The sequence below is a fragment of the Pleurodeles waltl genome, chromosome 9 (assembly GCF_031143425.1).
Source record: "Pleurodeles waltl isolate 20211129_DDA chromosome 9, aPleWal1.hap1.20221129, whole genome shotgun sequence".
NCBI classification, from domain to species: Eukaryota; Metazoa; Chordata; class Amphibia; order Caudata; family Salamandridae; genus Pleurodeles; species Pleurodeles waltl.
This window is the reverse complement of record NC_090448.1, coordinates 181,380,574-181,403,891: the sequence shown is the minus strand read 5'-3', so window position 1 is coordinate 181,403,891 and position 23,318 is coordinate 181,380,574. Positions and strand designations below refer to the sequence as shown.

The 23,318-nt window shown below is 41.5% G+C and overlaps 1 protein-coding gene across 4 annotated transcripts in view; it reads left to right on the top strand.

Annotated features, from left to right (window-relative positions):
* The window catches only part of PTPRG (protein tyrosine phosphatase receptor type G), a 1,030,330-nt gene that overhangs the window by 370,847 nt on the left and 636,165 nt on the right, over positions 1–23,318 (top strand). For all 4 annotated transcript variants that reach the window (XM_069206538.1, XM_069206537.1, XM_069206540.1 and 1 more), the window contains exon 3: positions 2,756–2,935. In XM_069206538.1, coding sequence (XP_069062639.1) covers positions 2,756–2,935 — 180 coding nt within the window. The remainder of the gene's footprint in view (positions 1–2,755; positions 2,936–23,318) is intronic.

The window sequence follows — 23,318 nt, the reverse complement described above, 5'->3', positions numbered from 1 at the left end:
CTGTGGTCCTTATTGCGGTCTCTCTCCTGTTTCAAGCAGCTCTTATAGACTTCTACCCCGCCAAACTCCCTCCCTCCTTGTGGTGTTTTCTAGCTCATACTTCCTTCCTAAATCCCATTTGCTCTTCCTTAATATACTGCTTTTCCCTCTGCCACCCATTGCTTCCCTCTCACTCACTCTTGTGTTGCCCACTGTGTGTGTGTGTGTGTGTGTATATATATATATATATATATATATATATATATATATATATATATATATATTGAACTGACACGAAGAAAACCAAGGCACCAATCCAAGTAAGTCTGAGCATTTATTCAGGCTGTAAAGCAGTATATTTGTCCATTTCCCTGACGCGTTTCGACATACATTGCCTTGTTCACAGGTGAGTAAAGGCAAACATTTAATCACCAGTGCTTTTAAATTCTCAGTCATGTGACTTCATAGTTAGAATACAATTCTCACAATGCACTATTCAATATCTGTGTCTCTGTTTCCGGAATGCTTAATCTCAATAACGTTGAAATAACATCATAGGCACCCCAGTCACAAAAATATTTGGTCGTAAAAAAAATGTCTCTAATTAGTATTCCACATACTTGTACTGGTGCTGCTCAACTTGATTACTGCTGCTGCCACAGACTCCGTGAAAAGCTGGAAGAGAGGAAAAATGCCTCTATCCCATCCCTTGCTCACTTCCATCGTTATTTTGGATAAATGCCATTTTTCCCGGGAGTGAACGAATCGGGCCCTTGCAAGTTTAAATGTTTGCCTTTACTCACCTGTGAACAAGGCAATGTATGTCGAAACGCGTCAGGGAAATGGACAAATATACTGCTTTACAGCCTGAATAAATGCTCAGACTTACGTGGATTGGTGCCTTGGTTTTCTTCGTGTCAGTTCAATATTTCAATGGGAAGCTTCACCCCTGCAACCAAGGCCGCCCTGCAGGATCTGTGGCCCTCGTGTGAAGTAGATGAACTTGGATTTAAACTTGCAAGGGCCCGATTCGTTCACTCCCGGGAAAAATGGCATTTATCCAAAATAACGATGGAAGTGAGCAAGGGATGGGATAGAGGCATTTTTCCTCTCTTCCAGCTTTTCACGGAGTCTGTGGCAGCGGCAATAATCAAGTTGAGCAGCACCAGTACAAGTATGTGGAATACTAATTAGAGACATTTGTTTTACGACCAAATATTTTTGTGACGGGGTGCCTATGATGTTATTTCAACGTTATTGAGATTAAGCATTCCGGAAACAGAGACACAGATATTGAATAGTGCATTGTGGGAATTGTATTCTAACTATGAAGTCACATGACTGAGAATTTATAAGCACTGGTGATTAAATGTTTGCCTTTACTCACCTGTGAACAAGGCAATGTATGTCGAAACGCGTCAGGGAAATGGACAAATATACTGCTTTACAGCCTGAATAAATGCTCAGACTTACGTGGATTGGTGCCTTGGTTTTCTTCGTGTCAGTTCAGTATTTCAATGGGAAGCTTCACCCCTGCAACCAAGGCCGCCCTGCAGGATCTGTGGCCCTCGTGTGAAGTAGATGAACTTGGAGATATATATATATATATATATATATATATATATATATATATATATAACAGGCAGTAAATTGCTGCTGGCCATGCTCCATTAACAAACAAAAATCAACGTTTGCCCTTCAATAGCTTTTTTTTTTTTTTTTTTTTTTCCCCTAATGATGCATGTGTGGCTTAGTGTTGTTTTTTTTTGTTTCTACTGATGCATGCTTGTGCCTTATTTATTTATTTTTTTCCTTTACTTTTGGTCATGCCGCTAAGCATCTCTTTGACCCTAGACAATATTGCCAAATGGCTCTGCCAATGCTTGTTTTAATCAAGACCTGGTATCTCTGTACATTATTTAATAAACAAAACAAAAACATTTTAATAGACATGTATAATGACTGTAAATTAAATTGTATGAAATTGTTGATATGCTCTGATACAGTTGAAAAAAACAGGAGAGACCATGTATTGGGACCCTACTATTTTTTTACATAAAAGCCCTTTATTCCAAAATCGATTCCTTGAATGTAATAAGTCCTGTTTTGCTTTGAGTTAACTCTTGTTTTCATAAGAGTACCCACCATTGCATTATTTTTTCAGTATCGATTTTTTTTAACATTATTGTGCCATTTTTCACCTTACTGCCAAGGCTTTTTATGCAAAACTTACTGAAAATCTCTTCTTCCTTCCAGTGTTCTTGGCCACCATTTGATAATAATTAACAAAGTTTGCAGCCTGACTTAGTTTTCTTTTTAGGTAGTTTGACCATCACGTTACAATTGATTTTTAAATTTTTATATTCTTCTACAGAAGATGCCAATTTTGGGATTTGTTGCACTTTTTATTTCAAAGTATCTTTTTATTTCTTCTTTGTTAAAGTGATGTTTATTTTTATACTTTATATTGTAGGAACTCTTACAACCGTGATTAGTGTAAAATATGCATGTAGTTTAATTTTCATCTTGTGCTTTTTATACTGTTTTTATGGAAATGGAACTCTTGAGTTTGACCATTGTTAACGAAATCGAGATCTGTACTTACAAATATATACTTTTAAGCAAATTAATTTATATAAAACGTTATGTCAATGTGTGCATTCAGTAACCTGTCATCGGGCACACAATTTGATCTAGTTGGGTATCTCTAATGCTTTGTTCCAAGCATTTGCATTATTTGAGTGACTTTCAGTAATTTCAGATTGTCTTATAACAGGATTGTATGGACCTGAGAACTGGGTGTTATCAAGTGCAGACTGTGGAGGCATCTATCAATCCCCAATAGATATTACTGATCAAAATGCACAGGTTGGAGATGAATACCAAGAGCTGCAGCTGGATGGATTTGATACGGAATCCTCAAACAAAACCTGGATGAAAAATACTGGGAAAACTGGTAAGCTTTTTTGATTAGGAAATGTTTTGCAGTGCATGTTCCCAATTCATTATGCAAATTTAAAAACAGTTTTTATCAGTGAACTCTCAGGTAAACCATAATATTAACCTTAGGTCCTCTCACACTATGGACAGGGAATCCATTGTATTTTTCGATGTGACTATCTTTGCCAAACAGGGAACGTTATACTCCAAAACATATCGCAAACCAACTGATAGGAATACCTTACTAAAGTTTGACAGCTTCCACCCCAAAACCCTCAAGGAAAATCTCCCATATGAACAACTACTTAGATTTAGAAGAAATTGCAGAAAAATGTCAGATTTCATCATCCTGGCCAAGGTCTTCACAGAAAGGTTAGGGGCCCATAACTACCCCGAGAGAGTGATCAAAACAACCCGAAAATGGTGAAAAACAAAACAAAATAGAGAGGCTTTGCTATAGAGTTCTGCCCATAATGACGCAGCTATCGCGTAACTACTTACAATACAGTCTGACAAGGTGAAGAAGGTGATCAACAAACACTGGCAGATATTACACACAGGGCAAACTACGATAGGAAAAACCCCTTTTTTTAATTTCATTTAAAAAAGCGAGAAGCCTCAAGGATAGTTTAGGGTCAATCCACTCACAAACCAGAACTGCAGTTCTGAACAGTTGAGGGTCTACCTGACCAGTGGGACACTATGCATGTGGATATTGCAGTGTATGCCACTTAATCAGCACCATAGAAACAATGAATTTGGAACCAAGAAAAGTATGGACAATCAGAAAACACACAAATTGCAATTCTATTAATGTGGTATATTTAATAGCTTCCCCATACAGACTTCACTATGTGGGAATGACAACAAGGAAGGTAAAGACAGCGATATGTGAACATCATAGTAACGTATAGTGTAAACAGAATACTACCAAAATGACAGATCATTTTCTCAGAGAAGGACATACTACAAATGACATGAGAGGGGCTGTCATATAGCAGGTTAAGTGCAACACCAGTAGCACTGAGGGGCTATTGTTTGAAAATTATCAACGACTGATATACCACATGTCCACACATAAAACTGGTTTAAACAAATAGCGTTCCATGGAATACAGTACAGCTATAATGAATAAGAACTGTCCATAACATGTACATGACACATATGAGATGAAGTGAGACTGCTACAGATGAGGTTGTCACCTGACATATTCCTAGCTCTGAACAGTCCAAAACATACATGTTTAACAAACAAATAAGCAACTGCAACAGATCTGGTCTATACCAGTCCACATCATGGCAATCAGGCATATTATACGCTTAGCATGCACTCTAGACATTCCACAGAGCCAGTACCCCCTTTGTCTAATTTCAAGCCAATATATAGCCCATATTTAATGCGCCTGGCATAGGTTCCCTATCCCTGAATAAGATAAATACAGTGTGCACTTTATATGCTATATTGAACCAGAGTCACCATATTTGAATTTTAAGTTCATAATGGGCAGAATTGCCCCACATTCCATGACAGAGAATGTAGCGGGTTGATTAAGAGGTTCGCCTGGTATTCCCCAATGTGGTTCTAGCATGGTTGGAACATACTGCATGGCCTATGCAAATGGGCAATGCCTATGTTTCATGTGATCTTCTGTTACCATGTAACAGTTATGTCTCTCTTCATATTTACAACAGAATATTCGCAAAAAGTGACATGGTTCATCGTAAGTTAGATTAGTTACAGTAAATACTGCATGTCTTAGTGTGCATGCAGCACCAGTCTTGACGAAAGCCATATTGACCCAGTGGTCACTTAGTTGAAATGGTTGAAATATGTAGACCAAAACTAAGGATGTGAGGGGCCATTTATGTCTCATGACACATCCATTATTGTTTTTAAACCTTGCCCAAGTTTACCATTGTTAAAACATACCTTAATTTGCTGGCAAGCTTGGGACAGTTTTAAATCACCTTTTCTTACTTAAGTTTCCCAAACAAAAACCTGCGCCACTGTAATTCAGGCATAGCAGCATACCCAGATTTATTCGATGTCTCGGGTGGGAACCCTTTGATGAAGCATGCCACCAACTAGTGTTGGTGGGTGGAAGTTCTTTTAAAAACCCTTAGGGTTCACCAATTTCTTTGAGCAAAGGACATCATAGGAGTAGGTTTACATAGATTTTCTTTTTTTATTCTTTCATATCACACACACACACACACACACACTTTTAGAGGGCACCAGAGTGGTGTGAGAATGTTTTTTTAATTTTTTTATTCTCAAATCTGGGTAGCATGGCACTTTGGCCCTCATTACGAGTGTGGCGGTCTTATGACCGTCACACTCCCAGTGGCGGTTTGGACCGCTGCCAATGCGGGGGTCTGACCGCCACATTAAAACCTTGGCAGTCATACTGACAGATCCTAATCCACCAGGGCAGCGCTGCAAGCAGCACTGCCCTAGGGATTATGACCTCGTTTTCCACCAGCCTTTTCATGGTGGTGTTAGAACAGGTGCAGGGGGGCCCCTGCCCAGACACCCTCACTTTGCAGACAGTGAACATTACAAGGGTGCTGGTGCACCCTGCTGGCTACAGCATTGCTGCTTGCTCGATTTGGAGCCGAGACCATGCTGTAGCCTTTTTCCTGCTAGCCTGGTGGGCGGAAACCAAGATTTCAGCCCGCCAGTCTAGTGAGAAACTCTTAATGGGTCCGGCGGGGAGGTAGCCTGTGTGGAGGGCAACCTACCTGTCGGAAGTTTGGTAGAAAACCGTCTGCCAAACTCCAAATGAGGCCCTTTGTATATTAGCCTCATTGCTGTTTTACATAAGAAGGCCAGCCTTCCTCCAAGTCTTGATACTGCCCAGTGGGAGTGCATTGTTTGTGTTGCTTGTGTTATCATGCACTGTCTGATTGGAAAATAACTATACATCAGTCTTCCATATAAATATGAAATAAATTGAAATGCATTTAATGAATGTATTTATTTGTTTTTTAAATATCCTTCTTTCTGTTGACTACCAGATACAGTAACAGTTTTCCAAAAAGAGAAGAGTATTAGTTAATTAAAAATAATTGTTTTCATAATTTGATACGTAATATTTCACTGAGATATTGCCTTCCAAATAAATCTCTCCTCGAGACCTATTGTATGATAGGACATACCAAGACTTCACAAGGGCTATTAAATTGTCCTGTTTGGAGTAGAGTGAGAACTGAACCAAGTTGGCCATGCATTAGGAAAGTCAGAGGAGACTACAAATCTCATTGGAATATTGACAATGGATATAGACTCGTGAGTAGGCCTTCATTTGCAGACCTTCTTGGTAATGTGTACCAGGGAGCAAATACAGCAAAGTTGTCAGGCTGGGGAACATGCTGGGTTTGATTATTCAGTAAGTAATATTTTGCTAAGTAATAAAACAATAAGTAATATTTCACCAAGATATTGCCTTCACTAAATCTCTTCTCGAGACCTATTGTATAATAGTATACCAAGGCTCCACAAGGGCTATTATATTGTCCTCTGTGGCGTAGCGTGAGAACAGAAGTAAGTGAGCCATCCATTAGGAAGGGTAGAGTACACTCCAAATCTCCCTGGAATATAGACGATGGATGGAGACTAATGAGTAGGCCTTCATTTTACAGATATTCTTGGTAACGTGCATTAGGGAGCGAATACAGCAGAGTTGTCAAACTGGGGAACGTGCTGAGGTGTTGATTAAATGGGAATGGACTTACGGTCTGCAAAAGGGCACCTAAGGTGTCATTGTCTCTGTGATACTTCTACTTTGGGGCAGTGTGTTGGGACTGTCGGGCATGAATCTGGTTGATAGGAATTTAAGCAGATTTTGAGTCGGTTGGATAAAAATCTAGAAGCTGTGTCTCTGTGACCATTGATCCAGTAGAGAACCCAATCTGTGTATTGCAATATTAAACTGACACCGCGATTGTGGTCCAGTTTTGTTGTTCCTGTGTGAGAGTTCATACATTAAATTGGAAATTACCAGACCAAGAACATGTGCAGACATGGTGGCCAGGAGGTACTGAACTATAAATGCAACAAATCAGTAAAGGGCTCTGATTAGGGCTAGCTTTAGCCACGATCAAGCACCTGCTATTGCACCAGTAGCATGCTTTAAGTTGTTACTTTCCCTGATGTGTTCTATATTGAAACGCAGACTACATGCATATCTCTGTGATGGTTGGTGGAAACCTACAGTCAGTTAACAGGGTGGTCGACTATGTCCAGACACTGCAATGGTGTGCAGGAAGGGATAAGCATATGGGCTGTTTAAAACTCTGAATGGGCTGGACTGCCTTTATACAAGAAACTAGTGACTGTAGCAGCATTCAGAGGCTGACCATCCACAATTTACTAATTAATTCGCTGATTAGTCACAGCCCTCCAATCCAGGGTGTGAGCTGACAAGATAGTCAGGGGTTCTATCATCCCTGCCAATATGTTCTTGGGTGACTTTAGGCTTTGTAGATTGGACACCATTCTCAGACAAAAATACCGGCCATTTGTTTGTTTTTTTGTTCTTAGGATCAAGAAATGGCAGGTGAAGAAGATATGGCATACAATTATCAATATATTTCTGTAACGTGGCATTGATCCCTCTGTTTTAATAATCATTTAGTAATGTCTTAGACTTCTCCCAAATGCTTTTTAAGTGATTACTTCGTGTGTTTTCTATTTCAGGTTTGTATTTAAAGGATCAGATGTCAATGCTTTTGCTATGTTTGTATTAATTTTGCATGGATATGAAAACACAGTCCAGGCTAGGTAGGAACTGGCTTTGTGGGCTACTTGGGGGCTTTTGTGAAATACATGACTAGTTTTTAGACTAGTAGAGTTCCTTTCTGTCTAGCCAGATTTGCCAGATTTTCTCTCTAGCTACAGTCACTAGGTTCTTGTATAAAGGCAGTTCAGCCCCTAAAGTGTTTGTAGACTTTTTCAGTGTTATTGCCTGTGTGCATTCTGCAAGGGTGAAAAGGATCTTTGAGTAGGTCACTGCAGCTAGTGTTGGGAGACCTGAAGACTGGGTGGAACACCAGGTAGACGAAATAGATTGTCAGCCTCTCTCCTGCTGGACTGAAACCGCTGCAGAACAGACAATAATCAACTGATAGACGGAATACTTGAAATAATGTCATCCACTATAATTACTCTGATCAGCACTCCAGTCCATCATGTTTTTCCCCTCACTGTGTCACTGCAGACAAGGAGCAACCAGAAAGCAAATCTGGCTTGACTCTGCTCCAGTAGAATTAGTCTATTCTGAACTGACAGATCGTTTTGCTTCTGAGCAGGCAAAGCAAGTGTTCCTAAACCTTTTTAAGGCATGTTGGACCTCATCTGTGAGGTGCAGTTTCAGTCCTACGGCACAGTGAACCACTAGACCCTCGTCGTTGTATACCAGTCACATTATATCAGCTGAATACAAGTCTGACTGCTGTCTGTATATGCTAGCAGTGTTTTAAATGTGTACTATTTTCGATTTACTTTTTTTGCATAACCTCCATTATAATTTAAATAATCTAAATTTGTTTTGGTTGTTAATTGATTTTTTGAATATGCAGAAATTGTTTAATGTTTAAAGTATATTTTGCTATTTTTTTTCAAATAATAGTATTGAAATAAGTAAAGTAAAAAAAAAAAAAAGTGGTATTTATGTATCGCAAGCGTAAGGAAAAGGAAGCAAAGTCCTGTAAAAGACTGAAGGCAAGGACTCGGGAAACATATTGGTCGATGTGTTCGATAGATATGTTTGCTTGATATATTTTCGTGTTTGTCTTTGCTTTATGTGTAGCTCTCTTGTTTGAGTCTGTGAGATTTTTTTTTTATTTAAATCGGTTACAGCATTGGCAAAGTACTGGAGTGTTCTTGTGCTCGCGTCGCGTGTTCTACTTTACTCAGTGGCACCTCCAATACTTTGACAGATTTTCCTCCACGTTCTTATGATGTGCAAGGATTTGATGCTGTGGGCTTGACACTGTGTACACTTTGGACGTTTTTAAAACTAGTAACTCGTTGCTAGATGTTACCCGTAATTCTCCTTTCCCCCATACTCTCCCTGCCCAGTGCTCTAATAGTACGGCGAGGCAAATTAGAAGCCAGCAAGGGTCATAAAATAACATGTATATGTTTCATATTATTAACATGGCTTGCAAGCCTATACAGAGTTAAAAGAATAGGAACAAAACATTTCTCCGTAGCAAGACATGCTTAGATCATGTTTCACAGTTGGAATAAAGGTTTAATAGATACCTAAAAGGAAAAGGTTTATTATCTTGTTTATCGTGATCTCGTGACTTTGATCTTTCTCGCCATGTAGATATGCAGCGATGCCTCTCTCTTCCAATTCATTCTAAGAGAGAAATGTTATGTTCGATGGCATCTGTCGCTGTAGATACGCATGTTTTGCAATAGCTCGCCATCTGGTGTTGGGCCGGAGTGTTACAAGTTGTTTTTCTTCGAAGAAGTCTTTCGAGTCACGGGACCGAGTGACTCCTCCTTTTGTCTCCATTGCGCATGGGCGTCGACTCCATCTTCGATTGTTTTTTTTCCGCCATCGGGTTCGGACGTGTTCCTGTCGCTCCGAGTTTCGGAACGGAAAATTAGCTAATTTCGGAAGATTTTCGTCGGTATTGTTGCGTTCGGGATCGGCGTACTTAGATTCCACACCGCATCGAAGATCGAAGAGCTCCGGTGCCCTTCGGGGTAGTTTTTCGATCCCCCGTCGGGGCCTGGTCGGCCCGACCGCGTGCTGAAGAACGCCGATGGAACGGACCCCGTTCCGTTTCTGCCCCAAATGCCACAATAAATACCCCTATACAGACCAACACTTGGTCTGTAACCTGTGCCTGTCACCTGAGCACAGTGAAGACACCTGTGAGGCCTGTCGTGCGTTCCGGTCCCGAAAGACACTCCGAGACCGTCGAGCCAGAAGACTTCAGATGGCGTCCGCGCCGACAGCCCACCGAGAGTTCGAGGAGCAGGAAGAGGAAGGTACCTTCTCGATCCAAGAATCGGACTCCGAAGGATTCGACGATACACAAACCGTGAGTAAGACGTCGAAAACCACACAGAGAAAGATTTACAAGGCCCAGGGGACGCCACTGCCATCCGGCCATGGCTCCACCCATAAATTCGGTGACCGACCGTCGGCACCGAAAAAGGCCCAAACAGTGCCGAGGTCGTCCGACTCCGGTCGAGACACCGGCACGCAGCCTTCTCGGGACCGAGAAAGTGCTGGAGACAAGCCTCGACACCGAGATGCCGGTGTGGACACGGCTCGACGCCGAGACAGCGGCACCGAAGAAGATCGACGCCGAGAGGTTTCGGCCCCGAAAAAGAAAAAAGTCACCTCTGAGCCGAAAAAACACGCAGACAGGGTTTCGATGCCGAAACAAACTGCAAGCGACCCAGCTTCAGGCTCTTATACAGAAGAGCACTCGCTAACCTCCCAAATGCAAAAGCATAGGTTTGAGGAAGAGCTACAAGCAACTGATGTGGACCATACGCAAAAGCGTATCTTCATACAGCAGCGGACAGGAAAAATAAGCACCCTTCCCCCCATTAGGAGAAAGAGAAGGTTGGAGTTCCAGACTGAACAGACACCACAACCAAAAGTGGTGAAAAGAGTTACCCCACCACCCTCTCCTCCGCCCGTGATTAACGTCTCACCAGCACGAACTCCATCACACTCCCCAGCTCACACCACCATAAGCCAGGGTGACCAAGATCAAGACGCATGGGACCTATACGACGCCCCAGTGTCAGATAACAGTCCGGAGGCATACCCTACGAAGCCATCTCCACCAGAAGACAGCACCGCGTATTCTCAAGTGGTGGCTAGAGCAGCACAATTTCACAACGTAAGCCTCCACTCAGAACAGGTCGAGGATGATTTTTTATTCAACACACTCTCCTCCACCCACAGCTCATACCAAAGCCTGCCTATGCTCCCTGGTATGCTCCGGCACGCGCAAGAAATCTTTAAGGAGCCGGTCAAAAGTAGGGCAATCACACCAAGGGTGGGAAAAAAAGTATAAGGCGCCTCCTACAGACCCGGTTTTCATCACTACACAGCTGCCACCAGACTCTATCGTTGTAGGAGCAGCTAGGAAAAGGGGCAACTCTCACACATCTGGAGATGCACCACCCCCAGATAAAGAAAGCCGTAAGTTCGATGCAGCTGGTAAAAGAGTCACAGCACAAGCTGCAAACCAGTGGCGCATCGCGAACTCCCAGGCACTACTTGCGCGCTATGACAGAGCCCACTGGGACGAGATGCAACATCTCATTGAACATCTGCCCAAGGACTTACAAAATAGGGCAAAACAAGTGGTTGAGGAGGGACAGACCATTTCCAACAACCAGATCCGCTCCTCCATGGACGCTGCAGATACAGCTGCACGGACAATTAATACATCTGTAACTATCAGAAGGCATGCATGGCTCCGAACGTCTGGATTTAAACCAGAGATTCAACAAGCAGTTCTCAATATGCCTTTTAATGAAAAAGAACTGTTCGGTCCAGAAGTGGACACAGCGATTGAGAAACTCAAAAAAGATACGGACACTGCCAAAGCCATGGGCGCACTCTACTCCCTGCAGAGCAGAGGGAATTACAGCACATTCCGTAAAACGCCCTTTCGAGGGGGGTTTCGGGGTCAGAGCACACAAGCCAGCACCTCACAAGCAACACCGTCCAGTTACCAGGGACAGTATAGAGGAGGTTTTCGGGGACAATATAGGAGGGCAATTCCCTAGAAATAGAGGAAGATTTCAGAGCCCCAAAACCCCTACTACTAAACAGTGACTCACATGTCACTCACCCCCTCCACACAACACCAGTGGGGGGAAGAATAAGTCATTATTACAAAGCATGGGAGGAAATCACTACAGACACTTGGGTTCTAGCAATTATCCAACATGGTTATTGCATAGAATTTCTACAATTCCCTCCAAACATACCACCAAAAGCACAAAATTTGACAACACACCATTCCAATCTCCTGGAGATAGAAGTGCAGGCACTATTGCAAAAGAATGCAATCGAATTAGTGCCAAACACACAAATAAACACAGGAGTTTACTCACTGTACTTTCTGATACCAAAGAAGGACAAAACGCTGAGACCAATCCTAGACCTCAGAGTAGTGAACACTTTCATCAAATCAGACCACTTTCACATGGTCACACTACAAGAAGTATTGCCATTGCTAAAACTACACGACTACATGGCAACTTTAGACCTCAAGGATGCTTATTTCCATATACCAATACACCCATCGCACAGGAAATACCTAAGGTTTGTATTCAAAGGAATACATTACCAATTCAAGGTACTGCCTTTTGGATTAACAACCGCACCAAGAGTCTTTACCAAATGCCTAGCGGTAGTCGCTGCACACATAAGAAGGCAGCAAATACATGTGTTCCCATATCTAGACGACTGGCTAATCAAGGCCCATTCGTTAATACAGTGCTCAAATCACACAAATCATATCATACAAACCCTCTTCAAACTAGGGTTCACCGTCAATTTCACAAAATCCAAAATTCTGCCGCGCAAGGTACAACAATACCTGGGAGCCATAATAGACACATCAAAAGGAGTAGCCACTCCAAGTCCGCAAAGAATTCGAAATTTCAACACCATCATACAACGCATGTATCCAACACAAAGGATACACGCAAAGATGGTACTACAACTCCTAGGCATGATGTCTTCATGCATAGCCATTGTCCCAAACGCAAGACTGCACATGAGGCCCTTACAACAGTGCCTAGCATCACAATGGTCACAAGCACAGGGTCACCTTCTAGATCTGGTGTTAATAGACCGCCAAACTTACCTCTCGCTTCTATGGTGGAACAACATAAATTTAAACAAAGGGCGGCCTTTCCAAGACCCAGTGCCACAATACGTAATAACAACAGATGCTTCCATGACAGGGTGGGGAGCACACCTCGATCAACACAGCATACAAGGACAATGGAACGTACATCAAACAAAACTGCATATAAATCACCTAGAACTTCTAGCAGTTTTTCAAGCACTAAAAGCTTTCCAACCAATAATAGTTCACAAATACATTCTCGTCAAAACAGACATGACAACAATGTATTATCTAAACAAGCAGGGGGGGACGCACTCCACGCAGTTAAGCCTGCTAGCACAAAAGATTTGGCGTTGGGCAATTCACAACCAAATTCGCCTAATAGCACAATTTATACCAGGGATCCAAAATCAACTCGCAGACAATCTCTCTCGAGATCACCAACAGGTCCACGAATGGGAAATTCACCCCCAAATTCTGAACACTTATTTCAAACTCTGGGGAACACCTCAGATAGACTTGTTTGCGACAAGGGAGAACGCAAAATGCCAAAACTTCGCATCCAGATACCCACACGAACAATCCCAAGGCAATGCCCTATGGATGAACTGGTCAGGGATATTTGCTTACGCTTTTCCTCCTCTCCCTCTCCTTCCTTACCTGGTAAACAAACTCAGTCAAAGCAAACTCAAACTCATATTGATAGCACCAACTTGGGCAAGGCAACCCTGGTACACAACGCTGCTAGACCTATCAGTAGTACCCTGCATCAAATTGCCCAACAGGCCAGATCTGTTGACACAGCACAACCAAAAGATCAGACACCCAGATCCAGCATCGCTGAATCTAGCAATCTGGCTCCTGAAATCCTAGAATTCGGGCACTTACAACTTACCCAAGAATGTATGGAAGTCATAAAACAAGCCAGAAGGCCATCCACCAGGCACTGCTATGCAAGTAAATGGAAGAGGTTTGTTTGCTACTGCCATATTAATCAAATACAACCATTACACACAACTCCAGAACATGTAGTGGGTTACTTGCTTCACTTACAAAAATCTAACCTGGCTTTCTCTTCCATTAAAATACACCTTGCAGCAATATCTGCATACCTGCAGACTACCTATTCAACTTCCCTATATAAGATACCAGTCATTAAAGCATTCATGGAGGGCCTTAGGAGAATTATACCACCAAGAACGCCACCTGTTCCTTCATGGAACCTAAATGTTGTCCTAACTAGACTTATGGGTCCACCTTTTGAACCCATGCACTCCTGCGACATACAGTTCCTAACCTGGAAGGTGGCATTTCTCATCGCCATTACTTCCCTAAGAAGAGTAAGCGAGATTCAGGCGTTTACAATACAGGAACCTTTTATACAACTACACAAGAATAAGGTCGTCCTAAGGACCAATCCTAAATTTTTGCCAAAGGTTATTTCACCGTTCCATCTAAATCAAACAGTGGAACTTCCAGTGTTCTTTCCACAGCCAGATACCTTAGCTGAAAGGGCACTACATACATTAGATGTCAAAAGAGCATTGATGTATTACATTGACAGAACAAAAAACATCAGAAAGACTAAACAACTATTTATTGCATTTCAAAAACCTCATGCAGGAAACCCAATATCAAAACAAGGTATAGCCAGATGGATAGTTAAATGCATCCAAATCTGCTACCTTAAAGCTAAACGACAGCTGCCCATTACACCAAGGGCACACTCAACCAGAAAGAAAGGTGCTACCATGGCCTTTCTAGGAAACATCCCAATGCAAGAAATATGTAAGGCAGCCACATGGTCTACGCCTCACACATTCACCAAGCACTACTGTGTAGACGTGTTATCCGCACAACAAGCCACAGTAGGTCAAGCCGTATTAAGAACATTATTTCAGACTACTTCCACTCCTACAGGCTGATCCACCGCTTTTGGGGAGATAACTGCTTACTAGTCTATGCAAAACATGCGTATCTACAGCGACAGATGCCATTGAACTGAAAATGTCACTTACCCAGTGTACATCTGTTCGTGGCATCAGTCGCAGTAGATTCGCATGTGCCCACCCGCCTCCCCGGGAGCCTGTAGCAGTTTGGAAGTTACCTTCAATTATTTATATATGTATCATCTCAACCTTAAATAGGTGCATACTTAGTCACTCCATTGCATGGGCACTATTACTACAATTCAACTCCTACCTCACCCTCTGCGGGGAAAAACAATCGAAGATGGAGTCGACGCCCATGCGCAATGGAGACAAAAGGAGGAGTCACTCGGTCCCGTGACTCGAAAGACTTCTTCGAAGAAAAACAACTTGTAACACTCCGGCCCAACACCAGATGGCGAGCTATTGCAAAACATGCGAATCTACTGCGACTGATGCCACGAACAGATGTACACTGGGTAAGTGACATTTTCAATATTTCACTAAGTTTTGCGAAATAGGTCTGCTTACCTTAAAAAATGGAGATCTTCCTCTTGTATTTTTTCCTCTGGAAGAAAGCAACTTGCAAGGCCATTAAATTACTGTTTTCTCCCAAACACAAATCTTTACACGCTGAGACATGGTTTAATTCATAGAATGTTCTCCAGATCACCTTTTAGGACACCCCCTGTTGAGATGCAACCCCATGTAAGTATACCACAGCATAATTCTATGGGTATCTTTGTAGTTTAGGCTAAACCATGGTCTGCTTCCTCTTTTTAGTCTTGACTATTTAAGGTGAGAGTGCACACACACCTTTATCCCCCCCACCCTAACTCTTTGCAGAATAGTTATTTTATCCTTCCCAAGCCACCTAGGAGGTGTATATTATGGCCATCTATAAACAAGACATTGTGTTTTGTCTGTTCTCTCTGAAGGCTCCTCAACTCTGTTGTGATAGGACTGTATTCATTTTTTTTCTAGGTTTTATTTTAGTGCTGGCCATAAGATTGTTTCCATATGACTCATTGGTCACTGCAGGACTTGGCGTGACGGTGGGACTGGCCTGTGGGGAATAGGTGTGGAGTTCGTGTGGTGTGTCTGTGTGAGTGGGGGTGGTGGGTTTGGTTGGCCCAATTTCCTTTCAGGGTCTGAATTTTGTTGGGCATGAACAAAGTGCTAACTTTGCTACCAATACATCTGCAAATTATCTGCTTGGGGAGTTTTACTTGGAAGCAGCAGAGGTTGTGGTGCTTTTGGGACTGGATTCTGCACCAATTTAGGAATGATGGTCCTTCTAAACTGAAAGATTGAGGACTCTCAGGTCCATGTTGTCTTTAATGGAGGTTGTGTCCTAGGCTTCCTCCTAAATGATGATTCAAGGGGACATCACAGAGGCGATGTCTCGGGTGTCATGCTTCAGTGGCCTTCTAAGCTTACCAAAAATGTTTGCCCCAGTATCAGCACTTTGGTAACATGATTTCTCAGCACCTGCCATCATACAAGCGCTCCTTTTGTGGTTGGACCTTAAATGTCTCCATGTATGTGCTTCTGCTCCTACCTCATATAGCTATTATCTGAGATGTATCACAGTCATAATTGTGTACTCCTATAAGGTTAAAGAGTCTAGGGGTTGCTGATCTCCTTAAGTCTGAACCCATTTGCCAAGTTAGAAGCTGGAACTAAATTAGTTGTCCCTATTGGGGTTCCCTGATCAGGTGCTGAGGTTTTGGTCAGCATTGTTTGGCTTTTTCATTCTATATCATCAGTTAGATGGGTTCTCTCTACAATAGTCCGGTTTTGATTGAATGATTAATCTTTAATTTTACTCTGGATTGTTTCATTCACTCAGTGCATTTCAGCAGTGTATACTCGACAGAGGCCTGAGGCCTCAGTAGGAGTTTCCCAATCTAAGAAAAAACCTGGAAAGAAGTAGGTGTTCTGGTTTTTAGTACTGGAGTTATTTGTGGCTCTTACAGGTGCAGTGGTTCTGTTCCAGGTCCTAAGTCATGGGGGATGGTAGGGCAGTTGTGCCTGATAGGCTATTTTTATGCTTTACCTGTTTCACACTCTATTTGTGTTTTTTTGCACAGGCTCGTAGCAATTCCGTTTGTGCCAGCTCCTTTTTGTTTCCTCTGCTCATTTGGGAAATCTGATCAGGCATTCAGAGTGATTACTGCCACTCATTAATTTTCCACACAGCTTTATCTATCTGTCCACAAAGGTCCTGGGTTGATTTTATTCGGCAGAGTGGTGGTTAGCCTATCAGTTTGTAGTGCAAGGGACCGCTTGGGGATTGCTTCCCTTTAAGTGGATGTGCCTCCATAAGTTGCAGTCTGTGAAACTTCTACTCCTTACTTGATGAATGTTTATCTTGGTGGTAATTACTTTCACCAGACTGCCTTTGCGTGCCTCCCACAAGGATTGCAATATTTGATGTCCTCTTTCGTTCTTATAGTTGCCATGATTTTGAGCATGTGGTTGTATTCTTCTTATACCTCTTTCTCCTACATACGGTTTCATAACTTTTTCACATACGCTGTGTTGGCGCTCGTCTATTTATTGGATAGCTTCTGCCTGCTGAAATGGTCTCTACTGGTAATCTAGTTTTGGCCGGGTGTGGTTTGCATGATGGATTCGCTAAATTTGCTATCCCATTTCCTTTGTTTAGGTGTTAGGATAGTTTCCCTATCCTGAGGGTGCAGTGGCTTCCTAATCATGTATTGGTTGATTCATGTGTGTAGCACTGTAGACTCCAGTATGGGTGGACAGATTGTGCTGTCATTTGGATCCAGGATTCTCTGTTGGTTCTGGTTGAATGTTACTTCAATGGCTGGGTGCTATAGTAGTACTGTGCTTTGCCATTCCTTAAGTAGATATCACTGGAATAAGCTAAGCATGAATGATTAACCAGTAATCCTACGAGTCTGTTTTTTTTTTTTTTTTTTCTTTCTCGCTTAATCATTGTGTGCCACCCTTTCTCCCAGGTAGTTGCTGAATCTGGTTTATATGGAGTTTGAGCATATTTCAGTATGCCACCTGGGAAGGTTGTTATCATATGCTCCTCCTAGGTGGCATGGACTCCGATAAAGGAACACTGTTGGGGAGAATTAAGGGGTAGGAGAGTGCTTGCCAAGCGAGGCGGACACACTTCAGATTGGAACGAAAATGAGTGGACTTGAGTTGAGGAATAGCTGGTCTGTACTTAAAACATTGACACCAGTCGCTGAAATCCTAAATGCCTTAGTGTCTGAAAGTGTAGATCAGTATAATACCTCCACAAGGATTTCACTGGCTTGCTTCTGCATTTTCCCATTTTTTAAATACAAATCAAAACGTTGACTTATGTTACAGCAACTGTTTCAGGGAGCAGAGCTACAGAGTCCATGCTTATTTCGAGTTTTCACAGTTTTACATAACAGTGCTGTGCAGTATATACTAGAACTAACTCCTGTGCCCTGTTTTCCATATAGCAATACCTAGTACTTTATTTACGATGCTCTGCAATCTATATTAAATATTAGAGTGAAATATTCTTTGGACAACGAGGTGTTATTGATTATGAATGTTAACCACACATCAGTGGCAATCGTGAATTCCACCACATTCACTCTCCTCAGTGAACGAAATGAAAGACACCCTCAGTTTCCAAACCCCACTATTTGATCACTATAATGCTAGAAGTATTAACCTCTCGCCATTTTGAAGAAGAAATCCGGATCCTTTCTTCTTTTGTTATTTCCAGTCGTGATCAACCTCCACTCAGATACCCCTCGAGAGTCATCTACCGAAAGTGAGGAAGAATCCACTAAAGCGATTATGAATAACTATAATGAGGCATAAGACTTATTTCTACTACACCTCAGCCCAATATGCCCCTTTTACCTATGTTTCTCCTGTCCTTTACTTCCCACTTACCTTCCACTCTAGTTTTTTTTACACCTAACGAATGTCCCAACTCCCACCCCTAATTGTCTGTCCCGCACATTATACATCATTGTGACAATGCCCCACATTTTACTTATTTGAAGTAGAGAGCTGATGGCTCTGTATCTCTGGTTTATGCTTTCTAAACTGCTATAAATTTAATAAACTCAACTGCATGCAGTCAAAAGATGCAAAGAGTCAACATGCAGTCAAAAGATGCTTAGTTTTTGTACACCAACATATGTCTGCAACCCACCACTTCCAAATGAAACAATGTGTGCCCCCAAGCTAAACCCCAAACAAGGCCACAATAGAAAGATCACATTCACTTAACCTGCACGACACACCCACCCAGATTGTTTGCATGAACTAAACAGACCAAAGATCCGGAAAAAGGACTGGTAACTAGACATTCATGCACAATGTGACCGGACTGTTCGTTCCATGTGACATAATTGCAATATTCTAAAGTGAACAATTTGATGTACATTTTCAATTGTACATTCTCCTAATTATCGTGTAAATAATTCATGTAATAACAAGTAAAATGACCCCTGATGGAAGCCTGAATTATTTAAAATTGATCAAGTATTTATAAGGTGGCACTTTGTCTGCATTTGTCTATTGTAAATGAAAGGACACGCATGGCTCGGCTTCTCACTTTGTGGCAGGGTGTAGCTACGTCCATTTAGTTGGTAATGTGTTGTGAAGGCTAAGGTCTGTGCAATACTACATAAAGTCGTGCAATCTGTGTAGAATTTTAAATCTTTATGTGATATAATGTATCTTTATCATGCCAAAAAAGCTCGCATTGCATCAGTTTTGACAGTAAGCATGAATTACAAATGTTTTAATGAAGATCACTTTTTAAGTGTTAACATTGATTCAGTAGATTATCTTTATCTTTAAAAGAGGAGATTTAAGTTTTCTCCAAAAAATGTTATCCCAGCCATGCCCAGCCGAGGATAACCGCCCTCTTTCTCTGTTGCTCAAAGGCTTCAGAAAGGTTATTGGAACAATATAAAACACATTGGGATCCAGGAAGGCCTCCGAGCAGGTAAACTGTTCAAAAAGCCCATTGGTAAGAACGTGTTTCTGATCTGACTAGCCGAGTTAAATTCAAAACAAAAAGAACAATCCCCTTAGTTGAAAATTAACCGTACCCCATTAACCCAGTTTACTTCCATGTGACTGAATCATTATCTTAGGTCAGGAGTTTGGTGGTGATATAAACTCAGTGCCCTTCAAGGAGAAAATATTTGTAATCCTGATTTGTTTGGCCTATCATTTAACTGGACAGTTGTTATTTCTCTTGTCTCACTGATCCCTGAGAAAAAAGAAGTTTCAGCTTATAGCTTAACTAAAATAACTTGTAATAACGAAGGACATTTTAAAATAGGCATCTAACAAAAGAAATCCAATTCAAGTATTTAACAATAACAAACTATGACAGGCCGTAGAGGAGAAATGCAGGTCATGGTGACAGGCCTCAAATTTAGAACACTGCCTGTGGAAGATCACTTGTATTTCACAGAAAGGTGACTGGGAGGCCTTTTGAAAGTGAAAGCAACGTTCATGTTTGTAAAACTCTCAAATGCCTTTCTGGGTTTTTGTGGTAAACTACATTTGTGTTGAGAGGCTTACACGGTGTGGTGTAGCAAAAGTGATTCTACAGTGTAGGAGAATTCAGGAGATAGGGCTGAAGTGATTTGGGGACACACATTCACATGACACTTATTGGAGTGTCTCAGGTAGAAGCATTCTGTTATTCATATGATTTTTTTTAACTAAATAATTTGAGGTGTACAAGGCCATCATGAAACCAGATATTTTACTGTAAAGCTCAGTGAATGAATGAGACTGTTCCAAAAGTAAGGTTAGTAAAGCTGGGGTAAGATACAGTTATAAACAGAAATGCCATAAGATGGGGTGGAAATTGTTGCAGGTGAGATGCATGGAAACATCTGCAGTTGGTGGCTCAGGTTGTGCCCGTGGTAGTGTTCTCTCTGATTTGTCTGTGGCAGCAATGGTGGTGGGAGAGAGGAGGTTGGTGCACCGTGATTGTCACAGCATGTCAGTTTAAACGGGATACTGAGCATGTTGAGGGACATTATACTGGTCAGAACACTTCTGCACAGTATAATATAAAGCTCTAGATCTGCTTATGGAACCTCTTCAACACAATATCACCTTTGTTGCCTGTCAAAACATATATACATGTATTGCTGTGTTGACTCTTGATAGTGCTTTGTAATTGCCAGTCTTTTTGGAAGATTAGATATGAAATGCTGGACAGTGTGATTATTTTTGGAATTTTAATATTGGATGAATTTCGACCTGGCAGTGTATATTTGAGGTAGTGTTTTAACTAGGAAGGGAACTTGGCCATATGAACCAATGGCTGCCATTATTGCAGTTTCAAGACTGTGTTGGGCTGCAGGTTTGATGGAAGCATGCCAGGTGATATCCTTCTATAAATCCTAATTTTTACAGATGTTTTATTGTTAACTAGGATGTTGTTAGCGCCCATGCTACCAGTGTCTGTGTGGCCTTCATCTGGTAGAAGTTGCATTGTGGGGCATAGGATCAGCTCCCAGGGGAAACCTATTGAAATATGTGCAGGGCTTATTACAAGAAAATGAGAGAAATAATTTTAAGTGAGTTAAAAATAATTTCAGAGTCCGCAAATATCCATCAACTTGTGATAGACAGTGGATAAAAGTTGTTTTTATTTTTTTTATTTATTTTTTCACGTTTCATGCTCTACAATGCCTTGTGTTAAAAGGCACGTTTTAAGCATATTTCACATTTAGGCTGGCTACACCAGACACAGTCCCCATGTCAAGAGGTAATGAAATGCCATTGAGTGCCATATTTATATCAATATGTTTGTGGGACCTGAATGAACTTTTGAACACTCAACCGACTGTAATGAGGATGTCACTTAAAAAACAGAATCTTTAAAAGAATGTGCTATAAACATAGTCTACACACGAGTTGTCATCCTGCGTGTCTTGTCAGAAATTAACCTGCCTGCATAATGCATCTTTTTTCACTCCAGAGTACATGCCCTAAGTCACCAGAATAAGATAAATACTGCTGGTGCATCACACTCCAGAGGTATTGATACCTAAAGATAACTTTCTGGTTATTATTGACAATAGGCCACCCCTGATTTGTCGGCTCTGGCCCATTTAGAAAGTAGCACTTCTTAGTTCTTAGAGGGTAAATACTATGCTGTCTATGCCAGTGTTATGGGGCAGTGCATGATTTTTTTTAACTAATATTTACTTTGTACTAACAGAAAATGTTTCATGATGCAATACCGTATAAAAGATCTATATAAAGTAAGTGCGTTAAGTGACCACATGTTTTCCTTAATTATATAAATATACCAGTCATCCTAGCTAGAGCATTTAGAATGGCTGCTTGTGACTTGCTGGAGCTTTAAGGAGACCATTGAAATCTAATTAGGATTTATTTATTTCATAACAATTATATACAATTAGGAAGTCCAGCTAAGTATCTCTCCGGCCTTTACTGCTTGTTCAAGGCTTTTTCCTTTAGGAATGCCATCATACTTGTGTGATATTCTGAAGTACATATATATGGGGTTGTCTCATACTCATTGCATAATCGGTGACTTTTCCAGTGATTTTTGGATTCATCTTTTCCTATTGAGACTCTGCCACTGCTTGGGAGAGATTTACGTTTTTCCAATAAAGATTTAGGAATGTCTGATTGAATTTGTCGTCCTGGGGCAAAGAAGAGGTAGTCCGGAAACTGTCCTCCCACCAACTACCATCTAACCAGCCCTTGGTCCCAACAAGTGCCTTAGTAGCCCATTGGCCATTTGCCTGAGGAGGAGGAGAAAAGGAGAACATTGGGAAACCATCCTCCCACCAACTAGCATTTCGTGTATTATCCTTCCCAGAGACTGCCCTAAACCTAATAAAAGGGAGCCTACCTTTCATGAATCTACGATTCTCGAAGATAGGGATTTCGTATTGGCTTCCTCATCTTTTCCCTGGAAAGCAGGTCAGTACTCAGCTCGCCCTAAGCACACCCCTTGCCGAACTGTGGACCAGGAAAAGGTCCAATATTATCTTGATTCATCGACAATATCTTCTGAAAGGATTTTCATTGGTGTCATTTTATACCATTTAGCATTTTCCCAAGTTGACATTGTAAAGATGTTTAATTCTAAGTTTACATAGTCACTGATACCAGCCCATCTGTCCAATGAGTAGGTTGGTAACAGGTGATGATGAATATGTTGAAGCAGTACAAAAAGCATCCATTTAGAGCCTTAGTAGCAGATATTGGCTTTGTGCTGGGTACATGAATGTGAAAAAGCTGATGCTTTTTTTCAGAGCTGTGGGCTGTATATTGAAGAAAGCAGTATTTTCTTTGCACCTATCCCAAGAGACTATCAGCTGAAGGTTTTTTGGTCAAAATACAAGCCCAAGATGCAATCCGTTTAAAGCATTCTCTAGTTCTTGGTTGGTGCTGAAGTAAGGATGCATGCTTACTCGACATATGTTCCGAGGGTCCTAGTTGGCTCTGTTTTATAGCACATTTAAGCTTTTTTGTGTGTGTTTTTTTTTTTTTTATACTAACTAAAATATGTCCGAGAATGTCATCTAAACATGAATGATCTTAGTAGTGACGTTGTCCTAAAAGGCCAAAATTCACT